Genomic DNA, 25461 nt, shown 5'->3' on the forward strand with positions numbered 1-25461 from the left:
GATTTAATGAAAATACGAAATAAGAAAAACAAGTTTCTTCGTAAGTTCAAAAAAAGTAATAATAATGTTTACTTCGGCCTGTATAAGAAATACTCCAAGGAATTCTTATGTTTAGATCAATTTTTGCATAGAAACTATGTCCTTAGCTTTGAAACCAACTTAAAATCAAATCCAAAAGCATTTTGGCATTTCGTTAATTCGAAAAAATCTTGTTCCAGCATTCCGTCGGCACTTTTTCTGGGTGACAATCACGGCTGCCAACTTTTGAATTCTTGAAACCGGTGCACAACATCTTCTGAAGAGGTTAGGTAAAATTACATTCACAATAAGAAACGACATCAATTTCAAAGTTGTGTTGTTGAAAATTTTGTATTTAGAACAGCAAAACAATATAAAATTGCATACATAAATATTTTCTTAAAACGAAACTTCACTGATAATACTTTTAAATAACTTCAAAGATTAATTACATATATGTATGTATATAGAAAGTATTTAGTACGGCACTGCGCATTCTACTAATTTTTTTAGTTCTATTAACTTACAACTTTAACAGGAACAAACATTCAATAGTCTATTAATTCATTATAAATAAAAGAAAAAACGTATAATGCCGTATCAAATCTAGGAACATTTCATTTAAATGAATATTTATTTTGAGATCTCACACTGTTTATAAGTTCTTTTCCTGATTCAGTATTAATGACATCCCTAAATTCCGAACACGTCATTCTATAGTTAAATGAACAAACAGTTCTGACTTCACCATTTCTACATCCAACTTATTACGCTCTTCCGTCCATAAATTTTTCATTACACTAAAAATTGGTTTACGAAAGCATTGGATACAGGGCACCATACACGTATTGCACAACTTTCAACAAATTAGGAGCTTCTGCTTTACTGAAAAATAATACCCATAAGCTGTTGGAAGACTGACCAATTTCTGGTGAATGGACCTGTTTACTGGTGCTAGGCTCAGCTTCCTTTTCCGATTGCTACGGTGTAAAAACCGGTAGAACCTTATTTATTAGGGAAATTTCTGTGAATATTTCATCACCGCTAATTTCTATGCTTAACATATCGGCTAGCTTGATCATATCACCAGAAGGTTATTTTAAAGCAGAGGTGGGCACTCACACTGTCACACACATGCGCTTGTGTGCGAAGCAGCGAAGTTTTGCTCAACAGCCAGTGCTCTGACTTTACCACATTTTTTAATTTGTTCATTTGCGCATTAATGAATGGGCATTTTCTACAACAAAAAACATAATTGCTTGCTGCGACGTCGACACATGTATGATATGATCGTCTACGTGCGTCTTACGATAATTGAAGATTGACTGATGCTTTGCTAGCACTTTGGCAAAGCAAAGCAAATCACTTGCTGCTGAGACTTCACTGCGCAACTATTCGAATAATACACACATAAAATGTTTCGGGACGAATAGGAAATACATTTTTTTTTTGCATAGAAAACATGGATTTGTGTGCGCAATGATCTGCTATCGCGTTATGAGTCGCAATGTTATGTCTTGTTTAAAAATACATTACAAACTGTGTCATAGTCATTTTGAAAAGGTGAAAGAGGGTGATCGAGCACTGAAGCTTTTAGAATTAAAGCAGCGGTCTTTATTAAATTTATGGTTGGTGAAAGTAATATACATCAACACGAAAATTGTCAATGTCTATCAGAAAATGATTCTCTATCAGAAAATGATAAATCATTTCTAAAAAAACATCTTATTCTTTTTATTTAGAATTTCTAGAAAAGTTTTAGGTATGCAGTTTTATAGCCCATTAAAATTTAGTAGCTCAAAGTGCGAATTTCAAGCGCCAAGAAATCGCGTTGATTTTTATGAGTGGCAATTTCTTTTATATGGAAGATAATGCCTAGCACCGTCAGCAAAAAAAAGATAAACATTAAATAAACAAAAAATATAAATAGCCAAAACTGGTCACTTAACTTAATCAGCTGACCATAAGTGCATATAATATATTTATAAATTTATTTATTTGAATCTACCACATTGTTTTGGAATGTAACAAATGTAGCAAATGATTTGATTTGCTTTGCCGAAATACCGGCGAAGCATCAGTCAATCGTCAATTATCGTAAGACGCACGAAGACGATGATAGTATACATGTGTCGACGTCGCAGCAAGCAGCATTTTGAAGCCCAATTACATGTGTTTGGAAAATCAAAAAATGCCCCCCTCTGTTTTAAAGTTAAGGCGCACAAGTTTTAAAAAAAGAATTTTGTCCGAAATCAAACCATTTCTCGAGATAGGCAACGCTCTTTCGTATACTGCACGTACTTCATTTTCAAACCTTAAACGATCATCAGCTGACAGCCTCTTTATATTTTGAGAAATGAAAGAGATGTGAAAGCCATAAACTCTTGGCACGTCTATGCCTTCTTTTTCTTTTTATGTTCTTGTTGAAAAGGCTCATAATATTGTGTACATATGTAATATACATAAGCTTCAGGCAATGTAAATGGATGCAATGGATCACCTTCGTAAAGGTACATATACATAAATTAGAGTGGTTAAAAAAAAATTGTTTTTTTGGAAATTCATAAACGCTACTTCAGATTATTATTATTTATGATAAAAAAGAGACACTCATCCCATGCAATTTAAAATGGCGAACTTCGGACTTCTTCGAGTATTATTGATAAAGAATGTGGGGCCAACACAGATTTTACAATGAATTCTGATTTTGTTTGACTACATCGTAGTTTTTGTGCTAATTTGGAATCTGCAAACATGCGTCTAGCCAATTTATTGCCACAGTCTTGTGATAGATAACTATGGTGGTGTTTTACTTCATGAAACGTTGACAAAAGCTCAGTCTTAGCAATATTATCTTCTTCAGAGCCGTTATTTGTATTGAAAAACTTTTCTAATGCTGATGCCTTTGAAATCGGTTTAACATTCTTAGAATGAATTTCAGTATTAGAATGAGTTGTAAGGGCCCTTATGCCTTCAGATTTTATTTTGATTTTTTGTTTTGCAGACCGTACAGTAAGCGGTATACTCGTCCTCTTTAAGCAACCACGGCTGGAATTCTTCATTTAAAATCCATTCGTCATTAAAAATGCAATAACGTTTCTGGATTTTATTGGGTAATGCACTCATAACATATTTTGTTTACATTGCACTCAATAATTTACACATTCAAAGCAAAACAATTAACTTTTTATGATTATCTGCTGATTCAACAGCGTTGCCACAAATTTGGAGAAAAGAGCGGTATGCATGGCGCTGCCGCATTGCTGTTTGTTTCCTGCATTTATACGGTGTTTTAACGGGCGATTTTACAGGCAACTTTTTTTTGAAAGCAACAATCGCCTGGTAAGAAATCACAGTAGCAAATAAAATGCGGCGTATAGTATCGATTAGTAAATAAAATATGTAAAATATATGTATTTATTTTAAGAGTCCTAAATTTTTTTTTACAATTAGATGTCTAAATTTTTTTCTTGCCAAAAACCGGGACATTTTGCGTCCCGGCAGGTGTTGTACCGGGACAGGGACATAGCTCTCAAATCCGGGACAGTCCCGCCGAAAACGGGACGGTTGGCAACCGTGGTGACAATGCTGCTAATACACTTACAGAAGCCGCTAATTTTTTCGCTGAATTTTTTAAGTCCAATTTCGCAACTGATTCCAATAGCGATGAGGACGTTTCTTTCGATATTAAAAAATCGCTTGAATTTGGCAAATTAACACCTACTTCTGAGGATGTACTTAGTGGCATTGCTCGGCTTAAACCCTCCTCAGAAACTGACGTTGATGGTTTGTCTGCACTTTTGTTTAAACAGTGTGAATCTTTAGTGTACCCATTATTGAAAATTTTTAATAAATCCGGTCACTTTTGTAGATGATTTGAATTTAGGGTTCATCACTCCCATTTTTAAAAGTGGTAACAAAAACGATATCAGCAATTGCAGACCCATTTCAAAGCTCTCTGCCACGTCAAAACTTTTTGAGTGCTTTGTCCAAGACAAACTTTTATCTGCTGCTAAGAATTCAATATGTCCGCAGCAGCATGGCTTTATACCGGGCCGCTCAACGGTATCAAATTTAGCAGTGTTTTCAGATGACTGCAAAAATGTTTTCCAATCAGGGCTTCAGGTGGATACGGTCTATACTGATTTTTCTAAGGCTTTCGATAGGGTGTCCCATAGTATCATGTTAAAAAAATTAGCCTGCATCGGTTTCCACTCAGTTTTCCTGAGCTGGATTTCATCGTACTTACACAATCGTCGTTGCATGGTTGTTCTCGACAATGTTAAGTCTCTGCCTTTTGTTGCACGCTCAGGAGTCCCGCAAGGTAACATCCTGGGTCCACTGTTTTTTGCCTTGTTTATTAACGATATTTGTACGTTTCTCCTCGTCAAAGTTTCTGCTTTACGCGGATGATCTTAAGATCTACTCTCCGATCAGTAATCTCTCGATTCTCAATTTATGTAAAACGATATCGATAATGTTAGCAATTGGTGCATCAGAAATCGTCTTTCGTTGAATAAATGAATTCACGTGACCTATGCTAAACGTTGTAATATTATTCAGAGCTCTTATCATATTTCCATGTCGCCACTACAGCATTTAAATGAAATTAAGGCCCTTGGAGTAATTTTTGACTCAAAGTTTACATTCGCTAATCATATAAATTTTATTATTACAAAATCGTATTCCATGCTTGCTTTTGTAAGGCGCCATGGTAGGGAATTCAGCGCCCCTTTGGTACACTGAAACTTTTGTATATGGCTTTTGTACGTTCCAGGCTTGAATACGCGTCCTTTATCTGTTCTCCTTATTATGCGTGTCATATTGCTAGGATTGAGCGGATCCAAAAAGTTTTCTTACGCTTTTCGGGCCCTATCCCCACCTATGAATCGAGATGCCTGTTGATAAACTTAAAATCCTTATCTTTTATTTTCGATCTAGTCTGTGGTGTTGTAGACTGTTCCGTCCTCCTTGAGAGTATTTTCTTTAATATACCTGCCAGACCTCTACGCTGCTCAGGGTTTTTCTATGTTGGTATTTTTAGTTCTCTATATTCACGAAATTCTCCCATCACTAGAGCCTTAATTAGAATCAACAGAATTTATAAATATGTTGATATCGATTATTCAACTTCAAAAAATTCTCTGAATCTTTTTTATAAGTAATTTTATTTTTTCTTATTTTGTATTAATTTTATACTTAGCCTATAAGAATTTTTATTGTATTCATTGGCTATAAATAAATAAATAAAAAATAAATAATCCCCTGCGCCCGCGGAGGATTCGAACCCGGATCTCTCAGACCAGCAGCCTACTGTTTTGACCACTCGGCCATTGCGTCTCTTTGCAGGCGCGGACACAAGGCATAGATAAACGCAGTTGACTGTGTGTGTTTGTTTTCACCACACTTTTTTGGTTTTACTGAATACCCAAATCATCTCAAGTCACAAAAAATTTTCACTAATTGCTAATCTCAAATTTAGTGACTTGAGATCAGACTGAATTGCTGAATCCCAGGGTTAGTTGTATGAAAGATCAAAAAATTTTGATTTTCGGGCAAGTTGTACAACTTGTCGCTACGTTAATGGCCATGTTGTACAAAGTACTTTGTGATATTACTATGGCTAAATATAATTACCAGGGAACGGATTTTATGGAAATTACCTTTTTTTCTGCTAAGGAGATAGAGTATATTCGATTAAGAATGTCCACGATTTAGCTTTCCCTGATTCCATATATACACATTTGAAGTTGCTTTTTTTGCCTTTTTTAAGATATTTGCCTTTTTTTGCCTTTTTTAAGATATTTGCCTTTTTTGCCTTTTCTACCTTTAAAAAAGTGATTATAGCATTTACAATTTTTTTTTTAGGATTAAAAAATATTCACATGCCCATGCGGCTTATAGAAGCACAGGGACCTCTTGCCAAATTTTTGTTGAAAAAATTCCGTTTTCCCAGCTAACGTAGGCTTGAAGACAATAAGGGGTATATGAACGTTTCAAACGTTCCATATTTAAATTGGGCTCCACTTGTATCAACTTACGTCGAGCGCACATTTAGTACATTCAAGGCTTTTCTTCGCGAAAATCGAATGAAAATGCTGCCAGAAAACTTCAAAATGCATCTTGTGGTTCAATGTTACTACAACAATACAGATTAAAGTTTTATGAGTTAGAAACTCGAAAGGATAAAATAGTCAAAGATTCAAAGTACAAATTTTTCATATAATGAAACTAGTTCATAGTTTTTCTCTTTTTACTTGTAATATAAGCATTTCTAAAATAAATATATTTTTTGATTGTTCTTCGTATTTTCTGTCTTTTTTAATGCCTTATTTTGCTTTTTTTGCAATGCCTTTTTTTGCCTTTTCCTGCCTTTTTCGCTTTTTTGTTTTGCCTTTTTTTGCAATACCTAGTGCCTTTTCCTGCCTTTTTCGCTATTTTATTTTGCCTTTTCCAGCCTATTTCGTTACTTTATTTTGCCTTTTTTATAGGTTTTTAGGTCCTAAAAATCCGTACCCTGATAATTACATATATATATATACTAGGGATATTAATTTTTCGGCTTTTTCCGATCCCGGGATTTTCGGGATGGCGTATCTAGTCCCGGTATTTAGATATTCATTACTTTTCAACAACTTGAATCTAAAAAATTGCTTCTATATTGTTTGAGAAGCTCTCCTACCATGAAATAAATAATAAATAAATGGGTTTAAAACCATGGTACAATAATTACAGGTATTGTCTTCCCAGAGAGCGCATATTCCGATCTGCCTTATTTAAAAAATATCATTGTTGCCCACACTAAAGCGTTTACTGCTGGAAATATCCCTTTTCAATACCCCATATATATATATGTTCACGTATTTTTTTTTAACAAACCATCTTACAGAGAACTTATTCAATTTGCAAAAGCCGAAAAAAAATTTGCTTGAAAATAAATTCAAAATTTGTATGGCTCACTTAATTTCAAACGTTTTTTCTTTTGTTTTGAAAAATTATAAATTAAATTGAGCGAAAACAAAAAGCAAAGCCAAATAAAAGTAAAAGAATCAACATAGAACTGCGTCAAAATGAAAATAAGGGATCACGAATTTCGATGTGAAGCGAAACTCTCTAGGAAGACGATACCTCTAATTATTGTACCATGGTTTGAAACCTACTTTGTTATTTAAAGTGTCGTTTTTATTTTTTCTCTCTGACCGCTGGATTTATTTTGAAGGACTTTGTAATTTCAAAGATATGATTAATTCCAAAATTTATTAAAAAAATCAATGCAATGTAGAATAAAAATATGGGTAACAAATGCAATGGGACATTTCTTTAGAATTTAAAAAATTTAAATTTTTTGGATTCACCAGGACGAATAGGTAATTTTTAAGCTGACAAAGTTAGAAGAACTAAATTCGAACAAATATTGCGAAATTTCAAGCATAAAATTTTAAAATGACATTTTCAATATTTACCAGCCCTTCTGCAATAGAAACTTGAATATCTTTAAATTCTACAGGATTTCCTCATTAATTCTATACCCATACTTCTTCTCTAAGCACATTTCTCTGCATTTTTAAAATCATTTTTGAATTACTGACGTCAGAGTGAAAAACTAAAAACGCAATTTTACTATATTTGGCCCATGGTTTCGCGAATATATTGATATTTGTGTTTAAAATTTACTATCGCGCGATGTTCTATTTATGTACAATGAACTAGACATTTATAAAAAAATATTAATTATTGAATATAAAAATAAATATAGCCAATACTGGTCAAGAAAAGGTCAGTGCAAATTACAAATCCCGAAAATCGCGGGATTACTTGCCAAAAATCCCGGGATTTTCGAGACCTTAAAAGTCCGGGTACGTAGAGAGCACATCGCAGTGTAACAGGTATTTAACTTAAGACAAACTAGCGAAAATATGAATACAAGAGACTCTTAAAGTTGCTTTTATTCAAAGTACTACGGATAGAGGCTAGAAAGCGTTCTATATACGAATAGCGTTGACAAAAAATAGCCGTGCAGAGCTGATATATGTAGTTATAGCTAGGGACAATTAGGTCATTTACAGAGGTTGATTTTGGGAATATTAATTTTTCATATAGGTAGCCGGGAGTCTTATCCATCATAAGACGAAATAGGAATATACAATTTCTAGCTTTCAAGTAGTCAAAGATTTCACAGCCCAGCAGGCTTGCCCTCCAGGCAGAGATATGCTCAAATTTTGCTATCCCAAATACATAGCGCGTAATATGGTTAAAAGCTACCGCAATTTTATACGCTGGTTGAGAGTGTAGCTTGCTATAAACTAATTCAGGAAAGCATATTATCGGAAGTATAAACTGTATTGCAAGTTTCCGCCTGACATCAATTGGTGTAAAAGATGCAGACATTCTTAAGTTTCTCAAAGTACGGTTTTGCAGTAAATTAATGGAATTCCTGGTATGGTACACATAATACCAGGTATTCCTGATATGATATGTCTAACAAAAGGTTAGGTTAGGTTAGGTTACACTGCCCGGCTGACGCGAATAACATAGATCCGTTGATCCTTCGTAGTGCCAGATGGAGGTCCGTTTTACTGCGATCTAAAGTAGTCATCGTATAGGACGTCAACGCTTTTCGCGAAGTTCAAGGGAGCCCTAATATCCAATTTTGAAGCCTCCTCTAGTCCTTTGAACTGCGAAGCTCCGAGATATCTAAGACGAGTTCTAGCTAAGGCCGGACAGAAACAGAGGAGGTGTTCTAACGTCTCACTCATGCCTTCCTCTCTGCACTTCCTGCATGTGTAACCGCTACTAATGCCCGTTCTGCTTGCATGGGATGCCAGTAGGTTGTAGCCCGTCATTAGGCCAACAACTGTCCTGCACCGTGTAAGCAAGAAATCGCTGTTTCCTTTGCTGCTATTGCACATGATCTTGGTGGTGTTGCATGTCGCTAATGCATTCCATCTCACCCTGATCCGGCACCCACCTCTTTCGGAAATTTCATTATAGATCGTTTTTAGCGACTTTTGTATTTCCTGTACTGGTTCGCTAGCAAGACGGATGGCACTTTTGGCAATCTCATCAGCTATTTCGTTGCCCATAATGTGTGGCCTGGAACCCAGTATATATGCAGCCGTTTACCCTCGGCCGCCCTGTCTACTGCTTCCCTGCTTCTAAGAACATTTTCTAACGCAATACGATGTGAGATTAAAGCCTTAATTGCCGCCTGGCTATCGATATATATATTGATATTTTTTATATAGTTTTCTACGTTGCTGGCTATCTCAGCATCTTTCCCTATAGCGCAGATTTCCGCCTGGAAAATACTGCAGTACTCTGGACGATTGAAGGGTTGCCTGAGGTCTAGCTCAGCGCAATAGACTCCGGCGCCCACTCCATCAGCCACTTTTGATCCATCCGTGTAGATGTTATATGTTTTACTTGCGGGTCCATGCTCCTGCGCCATCCGTCCTCCTTAAACTTAGACTGAATCCTTCTTCCCCAGATGAAGCGTGGGGTATGTGGTCTATTTTGTCCTCCATCCTCCTGCATATTGAGCTGTGCCCGAAGGTTCTAGCTTAGAATTCACCTAAGGTCATCAATCTCATGGCGGATTTCGCTGCAGTGCTCTCCACTGCAATGTCGACAGGTGATAGGTCGAGTAAGTGCCGCCGTTGGAGTGGTCCTTAGCGCTCCTGTTATGCACAGTTCAGCGAGCCGCTGTAATCGCTCCAAAGGTTTTCTATACGAGAAAAAGCCATGTAAATAAAAATTTCTCGATTTGTAGAAAAATTAGAAAAAATCAAAAAAGATGCACAATAACAATATTCTAGTTTGAAGTGTCTAAAAAATACCGTTGAGCTTTGATTTTTTTTGCTGCCGACGTCGCGCATTTTCTACCATACAAAGTAACTATGTTCGACAGTTTGTTTTGTATAGAAGAAAATAATAACACAGTCCGCAAATAACCAAAAATCAACGCGAAGTTTTAGCCTATTGAAACTTGCACGTTAATAAGCTACAAAACTGCATACTTGGAATTTTTCTGAAAATTATGAATACAAAGTTTGTTGTTGTGGAATTTTTTTAAATTTCCCTACAAAGTTTGTAATGTGGATTCATATACCCATTTTTTACTTTATAGTACGTGCATTTTTAAAACGTGTTCCCCCGAACACTGTGTATTAAAAAATTTAGGCAACAAAAAAGTATAAATGCAGTATTTTGCAAAAATCAGCAGTATCAATTTTTGGAATCCAAAAAAAAAAGTATTATACTGAGAAGGAAAGTATAGATACGAGCGTTAGGCATGCCTAATCCCAAAAACAAAAAAAAAATCGAAACACGCGAAGCAATCAATATATGTACTTACGAAACTATAGTAAAACTGCGTTTGAAGTTTTTCTCTCTTACGTGAGGTTTTTTCTCAAAGGACCTTGTAATTTCAAAGATGTGATTAAGTATTTTAACAATTCAGTACAATGTAGAATAACAATATGAGTACTAAATGAAAGAGAAAATTCTGTGTGTGGAGAATAAAATTTTTTGGTTTACGAGGACGAACGGGCATTGAAAATGCCCTTTTAAACTTACAAAGTTAGAAGGACGAAATTCGAGGATGTGGTCGAGTGTATATTAGTCCTTAACATCTACATTTTCAATACTTATTTATCATTAAGCACCAAAAAATTTAATCTGCCTTAGTTCTATAGATTTTTCTTTTTAATCTGATGTTCCTACGGTTTTTTACATTGCACTGTGTTTTTTAAATAATTTTTTGAAATAACCATATTTTGCAAATTTAAAAGTCCTTAAAAAAATCCCGACCTTAAAAAGAAAAACTAATAACGCAGTCTTCCTATATCTGGCGAATGGTTTCGCGAATATATTGATTTATTTAAATTGACTGTCGCACGGTGGTAATATGTAGTATGTAATCGAATCGCTGGTTTCATCTTTAATAATTATTAATTATAATCAACCGCCTAGTTTTGTTCGCCCTTAAATATTGTAATATCTTCACTGGTTCGTCGAAATGGAAATGTAATATAACTGAGGAAATAAACCAAGGATATTTTTTTTATTTGAGGAATAGATTTGCAGATTTGAGCTAAAGGTTTAATAATATTTACTAGTCACAATTATAAGGTATTTTTACTACTGCAATATTGAAGTTCATATTTGTTTGCGTTATTATAATCTAATTATGTATTTAATTTATTTAGCCCTTTTTGAAGAAATATATTAGCAATTTTGTTTGGCTATAAAACAAATCTTTTAGCCATTTTTTCGCAGAATTTAACTATAAGCCTCAAAATTTACTGGCAACACCTTTTCACGTTTTTGTTTTGCGCTCTCTTTTCTCGTTTCGTTTTCGCCACCAAGCCATCGAATTGGTTTTTATATTATACTAGCAGAGCACCCGACGTCTTTCAGGGTAAACAAATCAAAACATAAAACAGTAATACAAATATTCAGTTCAGCATAAATTAGAGGAGAAAAGCTATTTTATTTCTGTTTAAATTAAGGCATTCTTATGAGCCATACATTTAGCTTGATAATCTTGTTCCATTATTGATATTAGGTGGATTAAGGTAACGATAGAATTTTTTAAGTCTACTATGGTACATTCCGCTTAGCTTCCTATTCGTTTAGCTGTTTTAGTGTAGCTGCACTTTTCCGGTCGAATGCTTATTTCAGAAAGAGTGTTATTCAGTATACACGATTATGTTTCGTTTAACGGCATCGCGGGATCAATAAAATGATTCAATCTTTCCATTATAAAATGGTCTAAAGACTGTAAGGTTTCAAAAAATTACAGCTTTAAATATCCGAGTGGTCTAATAAATGAATACATATTTATCCCCCTTTTACAAACACAATTATATATACTTTATTCTAAACACCTCCCATTCATATGCCTGGATACCAAATTTCAGGTTCATGTGACTTATGGCCCCCAATTTATGGCTGGTTTAAAATTCCACTCCTATGGGATGTGACACGCCCCTTTAACAAACCCATTTATATATACCTTCCTATAAACACCTACCATAGATATGTCTGATAAAAAATTCCACGCCTATGGGATGTGCCACGCCCCCTTTAACAAACTCATTTATATACACCTTATTATAAGAACCTATTATAGATATGCCTGTATACCAAATTTAAAGTTCATGTGATTTATGGTTTCGAAGTTATAGCTGATAAAAAATTCCACGCCCCATTTTATTAACTCATTCAAATTAACCTTAATATAAGCACCTACCGTAGCCTGCATACCAAATTTCAAGTTCATGGGGCTTATGGTTCCCAAGTTATAGCTGATAAAAAATTCCATGCCTACGGGATGTGCCACGCCCCCTTTTATAAGCTCATTCATATACAGTGACGAGCAAAACTGTAACATGGTGTAACACTTTTTATTTCAGCCACCGCTATATTTCCAAGTTCTAACGGCTTTCATCCTTTTGTTGTATATTCTTGTTGGTACATCCCTACTCCCTCTCTCATAACGATTTGAAGTCAATACAACAACATTAAAAAAACCAGCAGACAAAAATGTAAATTAAGGCAGATGTTACAGTTTTGCACTCACTCTCAGTTTTGCATTTGACAGTTATCTCTTACTTAGTTGGAAGTCAGATGACTTTTTTCTATATTGTATTGTATTGAAGAAGTGACCACGAGTAAATAACATAGTTAATCAGAAACCATAAATCTAAATAATAGATTTACTGCGGAAAGGCGGGACCGCACGAAAAGTGGCAAAAAATTTTGGAATTCGCTACTTGAAAATGTTAAGACTGAGAGCAAATATAGCCTGAAGTGTTCCCAAGGACAAAGGAAGTCTGTCAAAAAATATTACGGTACGATATCTTGTGAACTTAGCAGCAAGCAGCGATGCAGCCACTATTACAGAAGCGCTTAAGGTATTAAACTTTAATGCAAATCAATAGACAGCGAGGCGAAGAATTGCCAAATTGAGCGCAAAGGCATCATAAAGAAGAAAAAAGCTAATTTGTGCATAATACATGTGCGAGTGTGGCAGCATTTCGCTGCATCGAACCGTTGCCTATTGGGATATGTTAGGCCTTGCAATAAAACAACACATTCTTAAGCATGGTATTGGATCAAAGACCCAAATTAAGCCCATGCGCATTATGTAATGAAAACTGTGAATCACAGTGGTCGGTCAATAATAGTTTGGGGTTGTATTTAAAAAATTTTTTTTGGTCCGTTAGTACGTATTATGCGTAAGGAACAGTATCTGTTCATATTTCAACAAAATTTGCAAGGTGTAGTCGAAAAAATTGGAGTTTCTGCTGAAAAATCACTCAGAACACACTGCACATGTTCACAAAGCCTGGATACAAAATCAAAAATTTTTTAATTTCAAATGACCTCCACAATCTCATCGAGAATTTGCGAAATCAACTAAAAGCACAGCCTAATAAGTATCAAAGTCCGTNTTTTGGTCCGTTAGTACGTATTATGCGTAAGGAACAGTATCTGTTCATATTTCAACAAAATTTGCAAGGTGTAGTCGAAAAAATTGGAGTTTCTGCTGAAAAATCACTCAGAACACACTGCACATGTTCACAAAGCCTGGATACAAAATCAAAAATTTTTTAATTTCAAATGACCTCCACAATCTCATCGAGAATTTGCGAAATCAACTAAAAGCACAGCCTAATAAGTATCAAAGTCCGTAATATCGAGTACATGAGCTGTGAAAGCAAACTAAGGATATACCTCCAGAGTTTTTACAAAGATACAAATAAGGTATGCCAAATCGCATCCAGGAACGGAAACAAGCAAAAGAGTACTGAATATTGTGTTAGTAGTTCTTTTTTTTCGTGAAGATTGTTAAAAAGTTCTTAAAAATATATGAGTGCAAAACTATAACATCTGCCTTTATTTACATTTTTGTCTGCTATTTTTTTTATTGTTGTTGCATTGACTTCAAATCATTATGAGAGAGGGAGTAGGGATGTACCAACAAGAATATATAACAAAAAGTCGTTAGAACTTGGGAAGATAGCGATGGCTGAAGTAAAAAGTGTTACACCATGTTACAGTTTTGCCCGTCACTGTATACCTTACTATAAACACCTACCATAGCTGTGCCTGCATACCAAATTTCAAGTTCGTGGGGCTTATGTTTCCGAAGTTACAGCTGATAAAAAATTTGACGCCTGTGGGAGGTGCCACGCCCCCATGTCGAATCCCAAATTTTTCTCCTATTATAGGTCCAGGTTTCATGGCAATACTCTGTCAAAATTTCGTTCGATTCTGTCCGTCCGGTTAGGCTGCAACCTGGCACATACATACATACATACTTCCACAAATATATAGTAAATATCTATCCTTCTCTTAGCGTAAAATAATTTTTGGGGATATCTCGGCCACAGGGCCACCTATCGCGTAAGTTTTAAGTCCAAATATTTATTTTCAATTGGCTAAATTGTATTATAAATATGAGCCAGATCGGCAAGAAAACCCAGTTTTTAGGAATAATCCGACCCTAGCGCCACCTAGCGAGTGCATTTTTGGTAAGAAAATTTCTTTTCTAGGTGCTGACAAATGTTCCAAATATGAACCAAATCGGACTAACCGGTTAGTAGTTTAGTGACATTTAATTTACAGAAAACTCTATGAAATTGTGAAATCGTGACGACTCGGCATTCTTCATTTTTCGGCGACAACAACAAAAAATTTCAAATTTTTTTAAACCGAAAAACCTTCCACACTGAAGGTCCAAGAAAGTGCTTTTTACAGAATTGAAATCGGTTCAACCGTTTGGTCAGGCATCGACGTTATACGGAAAACATTTCATTTTTATATATATAGACTAGATCGCTCTTACCCGCTTCGCTGAGTGTATGAAATTTCTACGTGCTATATTAGATGTAATTTATTTTAATTAAACTCAACATACTGGAGTCCCTGCTATACATATGTTGCTTAGAAATAAAGCCTTTTCAAGACTCTTCCGATTAAAACATAGATTGTAATAACTCATTAAACTTATAATATAATTGTATTTGAATTTAGATTTATAACAGGCGGCAACCCTCTTCAAAGACCTCAGACAACTCTACATGTTTAAACTGAACATTTCTAATTAAAACTCGACTTTTAAAACAGGTGGCAACCCTCTTCCAATTATTTTCGTACTAAAACCCTATTAAATCCCTCTTGTCTGACGTCCATATTGTGATACATATTCCAATTATCAAATTCCTTTAAATCAAGAAGAATTTGATTTTTCAAACAGACGGTAACCCTCCTACATGTAGTTTAGAACTAAAACCTTATCAAAAACTTTTGATTGATACCCATATTGTAGTAATTCATTTAATGAATTTAATTTTTAAACGGGTGGCAACGCTTGTAAAACACGTCAGTAATATTTTTACTGTTCAACCTGAAGGTTTTTTAGCCATCTTTCATTTGACACCCATATATATTCAATTTGGCTTTTCGAACAGGTGGCAACCCTTTCAAACTACAACTTTTTTTAGCCTCTTGTCATCCATTCTTTAATATAATTTTCAAATAAATAATTCCCTTAATTCAAGTCGAATTTGATTTTTTTCGGCGGCAGCCCTCCTCCATGAGTATGGAATGATTTTTATATACGTATATGTATCTATACCAAGGCCCTGTACTCTATCAAAAAAATTTTCAGAGATATGATATGCGGTATGAAAATTCTGTTTTATGGGAGGTGCCACGCCCTCTCGTATAATCGAGATTAAATCTATCTATATTTTAAGTTAGGCTAAATGGCACCAGTGTTCAAAATTTAATGCAAATCGGTTGAGTAGTTAAAGCGTGAAAGCGTAACAAATAAACAAACTCACTTTCGGATTTATAATATTAAATAGTAAGAAGTAAGAATACCTCTATAAGCACCTACCATAGATATGTCTGTATACCAAATTTCAAGTTCATATGACTTATGGTATCGAAGTTATAGCTGATAAAAAATTCCACGCCTCCGGGAAGTGCCACGCCTCCTTTAACAAACTCATTTATATATATCTTATTATAAGCATCTACCTTAGATATGTCTGTGTACCAAATTTAAAGTTCATGTGAATTATGGTTTCGAAGTTATAACTGATAAAAAATTCCATGCCTACAGGATGTGCCACGGCCCCCTTTTATAAACTCATTCATATGCACCTTACTATAAGCACCTAAACTTATTCATATACACCTTACTATAAGCACCTCTAGCTGATAAAAAATTCCACGCCTCCGGGAAGTGCCACGCCTGCTTTTACAAACTCATTTATATATATTTTATTATAAGCATCTACCATAGATACATATGTACGTCTGTATACCAAATTTAAAGTTCATGTGAATTATGGTTTCGAAGTTATAACTGATAAAAGATTCCATGTCTACAGGATGTGCCACGCCCCTTTTATAAACTCATCCATATGCCCCTTACTACTGTGCTTGCATACCAAATTTCAAGTTCATGTGACTTATGGTATCGACGTTATAGCTGATAAAAAATTCCACGCCTATGAGATGTGCCACGCCTCCTTTTACAAACTCATTTATATATATCTTATTATAAGCATCTGCCATTGCTATGCTCGCATACCAAATTTCTAGTTCATGTGACTTATGGTTCCGAAGTTACAGCTGATAAAAAATTGCACGCCTGTGGGAGGCGCCACTCCTCCTTGTTTATTTATTTATTTTTTTCTCCCTATTATAGGCCCAGGTGTCATGGCAATACTCTGTCAAAATTTCGATCAATTATGTCCATCCGTTTAGGCTGCAACCTGGCACATACATACATACATACATACTTCTACAAATATATAGTAGATATCTATTAGTTTGGAGAGTCTCAAAACAAGATTTGCTACTAATGCTCCCTTAGTAAGGTCCTTGCGCGAATTCAATAATATTACTCATATTGTTGCAATTGACTTTGCAATTTCTAAGTATGCTTTTATAAATCTTTTGATTACATATTTTTAAGTGTATCTTAATACTTTAATTTAAAATAAATCTAATTTAAGTTTAACTAGCTGTAAGAAATTCTGTTTCAAAGACTAAAATGAAATAAATAAATAAATTATCCCAGTGTATAAGAATTTTAGGAATATCTCGTCCACAATGCCACCTATCGTGTACATTTTTAGTCCCTATATTTATTTTCAATTGGCTGAATTGTATTCTAAATATGAGCCAGATCGGCAAGAAAGTGCAGTTTTTAGGATATTCCGACCCTAGCGCCACCTAGCGAGTGCATTTTTGGTCAGATTATTTCTTTTCTAGGTGCTGACACATGTTCCAAATATAAACCAAATCGGTCCAGCCGTTTAGTAGTTTAGTGACATTAATTACACGGAAAACTCTATGAAATTGTGAAATCGTGACGTCTCGCATCATTCATTTTTCGGCAACAATAACAAAAAATTTCAAATTTTTTTAAATCGAAAAACCTTCCACACAGAATGTACAAAAAAGTACTTTTTACAGAATTGAAATCGGTTCACCCGTTTGGTCAGGCATCGCCGTCATACGGAAAACATTTCATTTTTATATATCTGTGTTCGTATGGAAAAGTAGCTTATGTCGAAAGGCTGGCTTTAGTATAAATCGGCATTCGCAGCATACGATTGCGAATGACTCACTGGTGCTGAGCTGTTGTAGAACTTTTGGCAAATAAACATGCAAGAAGTAGTTCCGATACTAGCAAGTCAATATTCTTATTAAGTCTCATCAAAAAATTCCTTGCCGTTTATAGAGTAAAGGGAATGCCGCATTATACTAAAGCCAGCCTTTCGACATAAGCTACTTTTCCATATGAACACAGATATATAGATATCACAATTAATGATATTTGTTGTTTTTTTTTAATAAAAAATTAGCATGAAGGGCTTTGAATATGTAGCAAAATTCATTTTGGGGGAATTTCATTGAAAATAGGGGAATTTTTTCAGGAGTTTCGGGAATTCGCCCTAAGAGAGTTGGCAACCCTGATTCGTAATCCAATTCGACATACAAAATTCTGAGAGCGAATTACTTCATTTGTTTATAATTCAGATCCAATTACCATGCGAATTACGAACAAATCGCTTCCGCCTCCTATTTTAATCGGAAATTTATCGAGACCTGTTCCCAAATCAAAACTGGCACTTTTTCTGAGTGCTAAAAGTAAAGTTAATAAATCTGTACATCACCAATCTAATATAGAAATTTATAAAATTTTAGCAATAACTTATATTTTGCATCAATTTTATAGCGAAGAAAAAAGAACCAAACACAAAGACAGGGAACTGTCAAATCGAATTAAGAATGTGCCCGTGTGAATGGGGTAATTCGCGATCGTTATTGCCGTATAAAAAACGTAAGCCCTACCTATTCCACTCCTCTAATACGCTGTTACCTTGACACGTAAGTCGCTCTCCCAATCGTAATTGGCTCTCTCATTCGTAATTTGCATTCCAAAAAAAAGAAACTATTTCTTAATATTATTTACGTTATTGTAAGTAAAGAGCTTCTTTAATACTACTTTAGGGTTTTTATAGATGATTTAATGAATATAGCAAAAAGAACGGAAGCAAAGCTTGAAAAACTATAAATGACACCGTGCGACAGTAAATTTTACACACAAAAAAATGAATATATTCGCGAAACTATGGGTAAATTATAGTAAAACTACGTACTTAATTTTTCTCCCTGACGTCAGAATTTTTTAAAAGGGCTTTGAAATTTAAAAAATATGATTATTTCAAACAATTATTTAAAAAATTTAGTGCAATGAAGGATAACAATAAGGGCATCATATAAAAGAAAAATTTCTGTAGGATTATAACAGAATAAATTTTTGGCGCATAAGCACAAATGGAAAATGTCCTTTACAAATTTTGTCGTTAAATATCCTTGAATATTTTCAATTTTTTTTTTCAAAATTTGAACAAATTATTGTTTGAGGACTAATATACGCACGACCTCATCATCGAATTTCGTCCTGCAAACTTTATTAACTTAAAAAGATTAAATTTATTAAAAGCGCATTTTCAATACATATTCGTCCTTGTAAACCAAAAAACTTGATTATTTTTAAATTCTACAGAGTTTTATCTCTTATTTTCTCTCTCCTGGCGTCAGAATGAAAAATTTAAAACTCAGGTTTACTATATTTGGCCCATAGTTTCGCGAGTTTATGGATTCTTTCGAGTGTTTTGAATTTTTTTTTGTTTTTGTCGCACGGTGTAATATTCACCATGACCACCACTTTATTCTTGAATAACTTTCGGAGGAGAAAATTTATCGAAAAATCATAGCATACCTTTTTTGTAGAACGATAAATTTGCATTGGTCATAGCTGTACGCTTATTTGCTTCATAAAAAATAAATTAAATGCAAAAAGTCCCAAAATCCCATGTTATTTAAATGGGATATGAACATAATTTCGGCAAGGTTTAATTTGAAAATTAAGACTTTTTCGAATTGGATAGTTTTGTTTACAGCAAAAATTCTAAATTCATGAGTCGGCAGCAAAAAAAAACAAATTGGGAAATAATGGAAACCCTAATGCACCATATCAGCTCTTCACCACCTGCTTTGAACTCGCTCAGAATTGCTCTTTGGTGTATTGAATAGAGACACCTTCATTCAGACAATTCAAAACTTAAGAATTGGAAAAAAATCTAATGGGAATCCAATTAAGAACGGCATCTCTAGTGCGCAACGAGTTCAAGTCTTGTTAATTCACAAATTTCATAGTTTAATTTTTTATACTACTATACTCATACATATATTTCGCACAAAATATAATCAGTCATCTTATCTTTTGTTTACAGAATTTCAAAGATATTTTGCTTTAGTCACAAAGGGCATGGATTGTACATGGCAACACCCACCGAAATTCAGAAATTCACAATATCATCAGAATTCTGGTAAATCTACATACATGAGCGGTAAATTATGTTAATAAAACATATTACAATTATTACAGTCAATTCATTTTGGAGATGATGGGTGAGTTATATACGTCACATGAAATGCCTGAGCAGCCGAAAGAGAGCTTTTTCAAAGGACTATTTGGGGGCGGAGCAAAAAGTTTGGACAGAGAGGAACTCTGTAAGTATTCTATTACTGAAAGGGATTAAAATATTTTGACCGTTTCACCATTATTTTATCTCAATGTAACGATAAACAGGTTTACAGTTTAACAGATGTAAACCTAATGTTTTGCATTAAAGTGAATTGATATTGAATGTCGCTGTCGAAGGTCCCATTGAGGTACCTCAGAAGATTGCTTTAGGGTCTAGCGATTGCCATTCATGAGAACCTTATTTGTTACCAGCGAAAAACAAATTTTTTCTTAACTAAAGCTATTAAAATGCATGCGGCAATGCTTCCGTCTTAGAACCTACTTACACATTTTGTGATCTTTTTCGGTTCCATCTACATTGGTCGCATTTGCCTCGAGATTATGGTGTTCGCTTATTCGGCTATTTTCAAAACCGGTTTTCGAGTTACTCGAAAAATTTAAATTTGAAAAAAAAAACGGATCCCGATTTTGTAATTAAAAAAAAAACAGATAAACCGGTTTTATTTTAAATAGTTTTCATACAGTGCAAACGCTTATGTTAGTATGAAGTCATGACCAAAACAAAGCAAAATAAGTTCAAAGTTTTTTTATCAAGTAAAACAAATGAAAATCAGTAAAAAATTCACATTTGGTCTTGTTTTAACATTAAATTATTTGTTTTTTTCTGACTTTTTCGGATGTGAGTACTGCTCTTGCCGCCATAGCTGAGTGCTTAGATGATCCTTCGGGTTTTATTTCTGGTCCCAGCAACATCAAAAAAAAAATATATATATTTTTCAAATAGCGCCTTCTTTCTTTTTCAAAGTCGGTTAAAAATAATGAAAAAATTGCGTTTTTGGTGCAAAGACGAAATCGCATTTTAAAATTTGCATGCAATTAACTAACAAATTTTTACTCAATAACAACCACGCTGTCAGGTTGAAATCGCGGCAAATCAGCTGCACTTGATGGTAGTAGGTTGAATAAGGAAATGAATTAGCAACAAGAGATTGCAGGGTGTGCATAGCTCAGTGGTTGGCGCTTCTGACTTTGCACATCGATGATGCCGGTTCGATCCCTGCTTAAGTCTAGAAAAAGAAGCCTGGTGAGATGTGGTGATCTCCGAAATTGCTGTTATAACTTCTACCGCTTAGACTTTGTTGTTTTTTCCATTTTTCCTAATAAACAAAATCGTGGTGCAAAGCTCAATAACAATATTAAAACAAATTTTTATTTTAACTCCTCTATAAGTTTATAATAAACTTAGTGAAATATAAATTTCTTTGTAGGGCTCAATACAACTCAATTGTTACAATAACAAGTAATTTTTAAGAAAAAAATACAACCGACTTCAATTCTTACATACAATTTTAGAAATAATTTCTTGATGATCCAATGCTCGGATCTAAACCAAATTAGTATAGGTCCACTCCTGAGGCACTACCTTTCCGATAGGAAATTAATTATCGAAATCGGTTAATGTGGTCTAAAGTTATGCGGTAACATACATAAAAAAATATTCAGATGAATATTCCGATGACTTGATAACCTCCTCTTTTTTGAAGCCCATTAAAAAGAGAAAAATTATTGAGTTAAATTATTATAATGTTTTGAATAGCTATATTTTAACCTTTAATCTAATTTTTAACAAATAATCTCACCCCCCTCCCCCCCACACCCCTTAATTATGCTGTGCGTACACCCATGGTGTCACTAGAAAAAAGCACTCCCTTTCTGCTCCTAAAGAAGCCCTTGGTAACCGCTTCTAGTTAAGCATTTAAAACGCGATGCATGCAAATTTTCATTTTTTTTATTATATTTTTCTTTTTAACCGACTTCACAAAAAGGAGAAGGTTATCAATAGTCGGAATATTTTTTTCTAATATATAGTATGAGATCGCATAACGTTGGACCAGGTTTTTAAAGGTGGTCCCATACTAATTTGATTTAAATCCGATCATTGGATCACGAAGAAATTAATCGATGAGAATTGAAGTCGGTTTTGTTTTTTGGTTAAAAATTACTTGTAATGAAATAATGACGTTTTTGTAAACCATTTGATGTTTTTTTCTGGGACGCGAAATTTTAGCAAGTTTTGGCTATTTTTCTTTAGGTTACTTAATGTTCATTACTTTTTTATAAAAATTCTGCAAAGTTTGACCAAACTTTCTAACTTCTTAATCAGTAGGTCTCGAAATCTCATGCAAATGATGAGGCAACGGATTAACTAGCTAGGTTCGGCTCCGCGCCGAATGTGTTCACGGGGTGAAATGGGGGCCTCGTTCAGAGAGATAAAAGCAAAAATTACCGAAATTTATCACTCGAAGACCAAGTAATCGTACAGGATTACCCGTTAGTTCTGGGTGTCCTACGACCCACTTAAAACCAAAGCTCTCTTAGGTAAGAGCAAAAAAGATACATACAAACATACTGCAGTGTTCACAGGGCACTGGCCCGTTGGCGTACATGACAAAGGATTGGATTGCCCTTCAACAGGTTCTGCTGCAGTTGCGATGATCCTGGCTGAAAAGAAACAGTCGAGCACTTCATGTGCAAGTGTATAGCCTTCGCAATGATGAGGTTAAAGACACTCGGCAAGCCATTCCTGCAGAATGATTTAGAGCAGAGCCCGCCAAAACTTGCACATTGTGTAGTTTGCCTTCGTATTTTCACACCAACGCTAACGATGTGTAAGCACGAAGTTATGCTTTTGCTTCTCAGTCGCTGTTTAACTTTTTAAGAAGTAAGGCTGTTGCGCATGTTTACAAATAAAAACAATGGACTCAAAAGTAAACGTCCATGCTACTTTTTGTACATATAATAAGAAAAATATGCTGCAATGCTTGCTTTTCGAGCGAATTTTCACTTCGAAAAGGCTTTTTTCTTTACAAAGGCATTTTAATAATTATCACAAAGATGTAGCTTCCCTTTCCGATTCAGAAAAATTGAATTTGTTTAGCGAATCAGAAAAGAAATTATTTTTTGATGATGTCCCAGGTGAAAACACAGGGAAAAGGAATTATGAAATTAAGAAGGCATCATTTGTCGTTGCTTTGTTTTTAGCAAAACAATGCCGCCCATATGAAGATGGGGAATTTTTTTAAATCTCTTGCGAAAGAGTTTTTTGCATGTTTCGAAGGGGAAGGCAAAAAAATATGTGACATTTTAAATTCTGTTCCATTGTCCAGACAGACAATTACGCGTAGAACCGAAAAAATAAGCGGTTATATTTTATCCGAACTCAAACTGCTTTTATAAAATTGTGAATTTTTTTCACTTTCCTTGGACGAAAGCACGGATGCAAATAACATAGGTCAACTGAGTATTTTTGTTAAGGTCATTAATAAAAATTTTGAATCCAGTGAAAATTTACTTTCGCTTTTTGCATTTCATGGCCACTTTAATGGACAAACTCTTTTTGACGCTGTCAATAAACATGTATTTTCAATATGTAGTCCAAATAAATTGAGTTCAATTTTTACGGATGGTGCCAGAAACATGGTTGGAAAAAAAACGGGTCTCATAGGACGCTTAATTAATAATAATATAAATGTGCCTGCATTTCAATGCATTATTCATCAGCAAGCTCTTTTTGCCAAAGAATTAAATCAAATCAAGGCTATGAATACTGCAGTGAGAATTATTAACAAAATAAAGGGGGGTCACAACGCGCTAACCCATAGACGATTTAGGGAGTTTCTGAAAGATCTCGGGGCAGATTATGGGGACTTGTGCATGTACACAGAGGTACGTTGGCTTAGTCGCGGCAAAAGTTTGGATCGATTTTTTACTTTGAGGGAAGAAGTTAAGCTGTTTCTGGAGCAAAATAATGAAAAAGAATTGGCAGATGCAATTAGAAACGAAGATTTTATCTCAGAACTGTCATTTTTAATTGATATAACACAATTAATAAATGAGTTGAACCTTGCTATGCAAGGACAAAAAAACATATTTTTGACCTCTTATTATACATAACTCAGTTTGAAAGAAAATTATCAATATTAGTTACACAACTTAAAAATGGAGATTGTTCTTCTCTGCTCAGAACTACTGAAGTTTTTGACCAAATACAAAACCAGCCGTTTCGAAGTAGAAAAATAAATGAATATGCTGAAGTCACCGAGTCACTCCTAAAAAATTTACAGAGTAGGTTCCAAGATTTTAAAATTATTCGAAATGTAATCGATGTTCATAACGATCCAATAAACTGCGAAATTTCACAACTAAACCCAGACCTTCGTGGTGAATTGCAGAGAATGCGCTTAGATTTCAATTTACCATTGGGAAGTGGAGAACTTTTTTGGAAAAATCTTACTGCAGAAAAATACCCAAAAATTATAATTGAAATTTTGAAATTATACAGCATGTTTGGATCTACATACAACTGTGAGGCTGTATTCTCACAAATGAAACTTATTCAAACCCAATGGCGCAATTCCATCAGTGATAGTCATCTGCAAGACCTAATGCGAATAAAATTATATGACAAAGAAATAAGCATAGATTACTTAATGTAAAATGAAGGTTTAACCAGTTAACTTCTGATGACGTGTACACTCAAAAAACCTTCTCTTAATTGAAGAAAAACAGCAATCAAAATGAAGAAAGAGGGGAACGAAATAGCACTAAAGCAGTCTTATCCTCCTTTCATGCCCAAAAATTTCTTCAAAATGATAGCTTACACCAAAATGAACACCACGGTTCCATATTTTCGTGTTCGTTTTTACACATTCCAAAGAAAAATTACTCATTCGGGAGTTTTTTTTTTTAAGTAAGGAAAGTTTTCTTTGATCCAGATATGGTGTTTTTTCTGAGTGTATACACGTCAAACGCAAGGCAAATGCTCGTATTGCAAATTTAAAAAAAAATCTGAAAAAAAAATTGTTTTTGATTTCACCATGTCACAGTTCACTTTTTTTTTAGACCCACTGTTGAAGCGCGCACTCCGGTTGGCACACACACTTATGCAAATGTTTTTGTGTTAGTGTGGCCGGCACTGATTTAGAGTGCAGCAACCTCTTTCTGTATAACGAACTGAAATTCATTAAAGCCGCCAAATGGCTGTAGGTTGCACGAGTTGTGTAATCAAAATGGCAATTGCTTGTGGCAGGGTGACAATCCACTTAAAAGAAACCTACCATTTACCTGAACCACTATTAGACTGTCAATGTTTCTATTAAACATACTTACACAAGATTGTAACTGTCTGCTTGATTATAAACTAACTTTAGACATAAATATGTATGGTATTTTGTAGTGAATTATTTTCGTTCTTTTCCTGTTAAAATATGTGTTCTTAATTTTTTACCGGCACACAGTGGTCGGATAAGGCATGTTTTACGCGAAAAAGGCCTATTTTTAACCTGTTATAAATTAAC

At 34.5% G+C, this 25461-nt stretch overlaps 1 protein-coding gene across 1 annotated transcript in view; it reads left to right on the forward strand.

Annotated features, from left to right (window-relative positions):
- Nucleotides 1–268: 268 nt before the first annotated feature.
- LOC108359105 (syntaxin-binding protein 5-like) overlaps nt 269–25461 on the forward strand; it is a 72027-nt gene continuing 46834 nt past the window's right edge. The window contains exons 1-3 of the mRNA XM_017610785.1: nt 269–303; nt 19851–19946; nt 20006–20130. Coding sequence (XP_017466274.1) covers nt 19897–19946; nt 20006–20130 — 175 coding nt within the window. The 5' untranslated portion in view covers nt 269–303; nt 19851–19896. The remainder of the gene's footprint in view (nt 304–19850; nt 19947–20005; nt 20131–25461) is intronic.

Source organism: Rhagoletis zephyria, unplaced genomic scaffold (genome assembly GCF_001687245.7).
Source record: "Rhagoletis zephyria isolate East Lansing unplaced genomic scaffold, Rhagoletis_zephyria_1.1 Rzeph_scaffold_00339, whole genome shotgun sequence".
NCBI classification, from domain to species: domain Eukaryota; kingdom Metazoa; phylum Arthropoda; class Insecta; order Diptera; family Tephritidae; genus Rhagoletis; species Rhagoletis zephyria.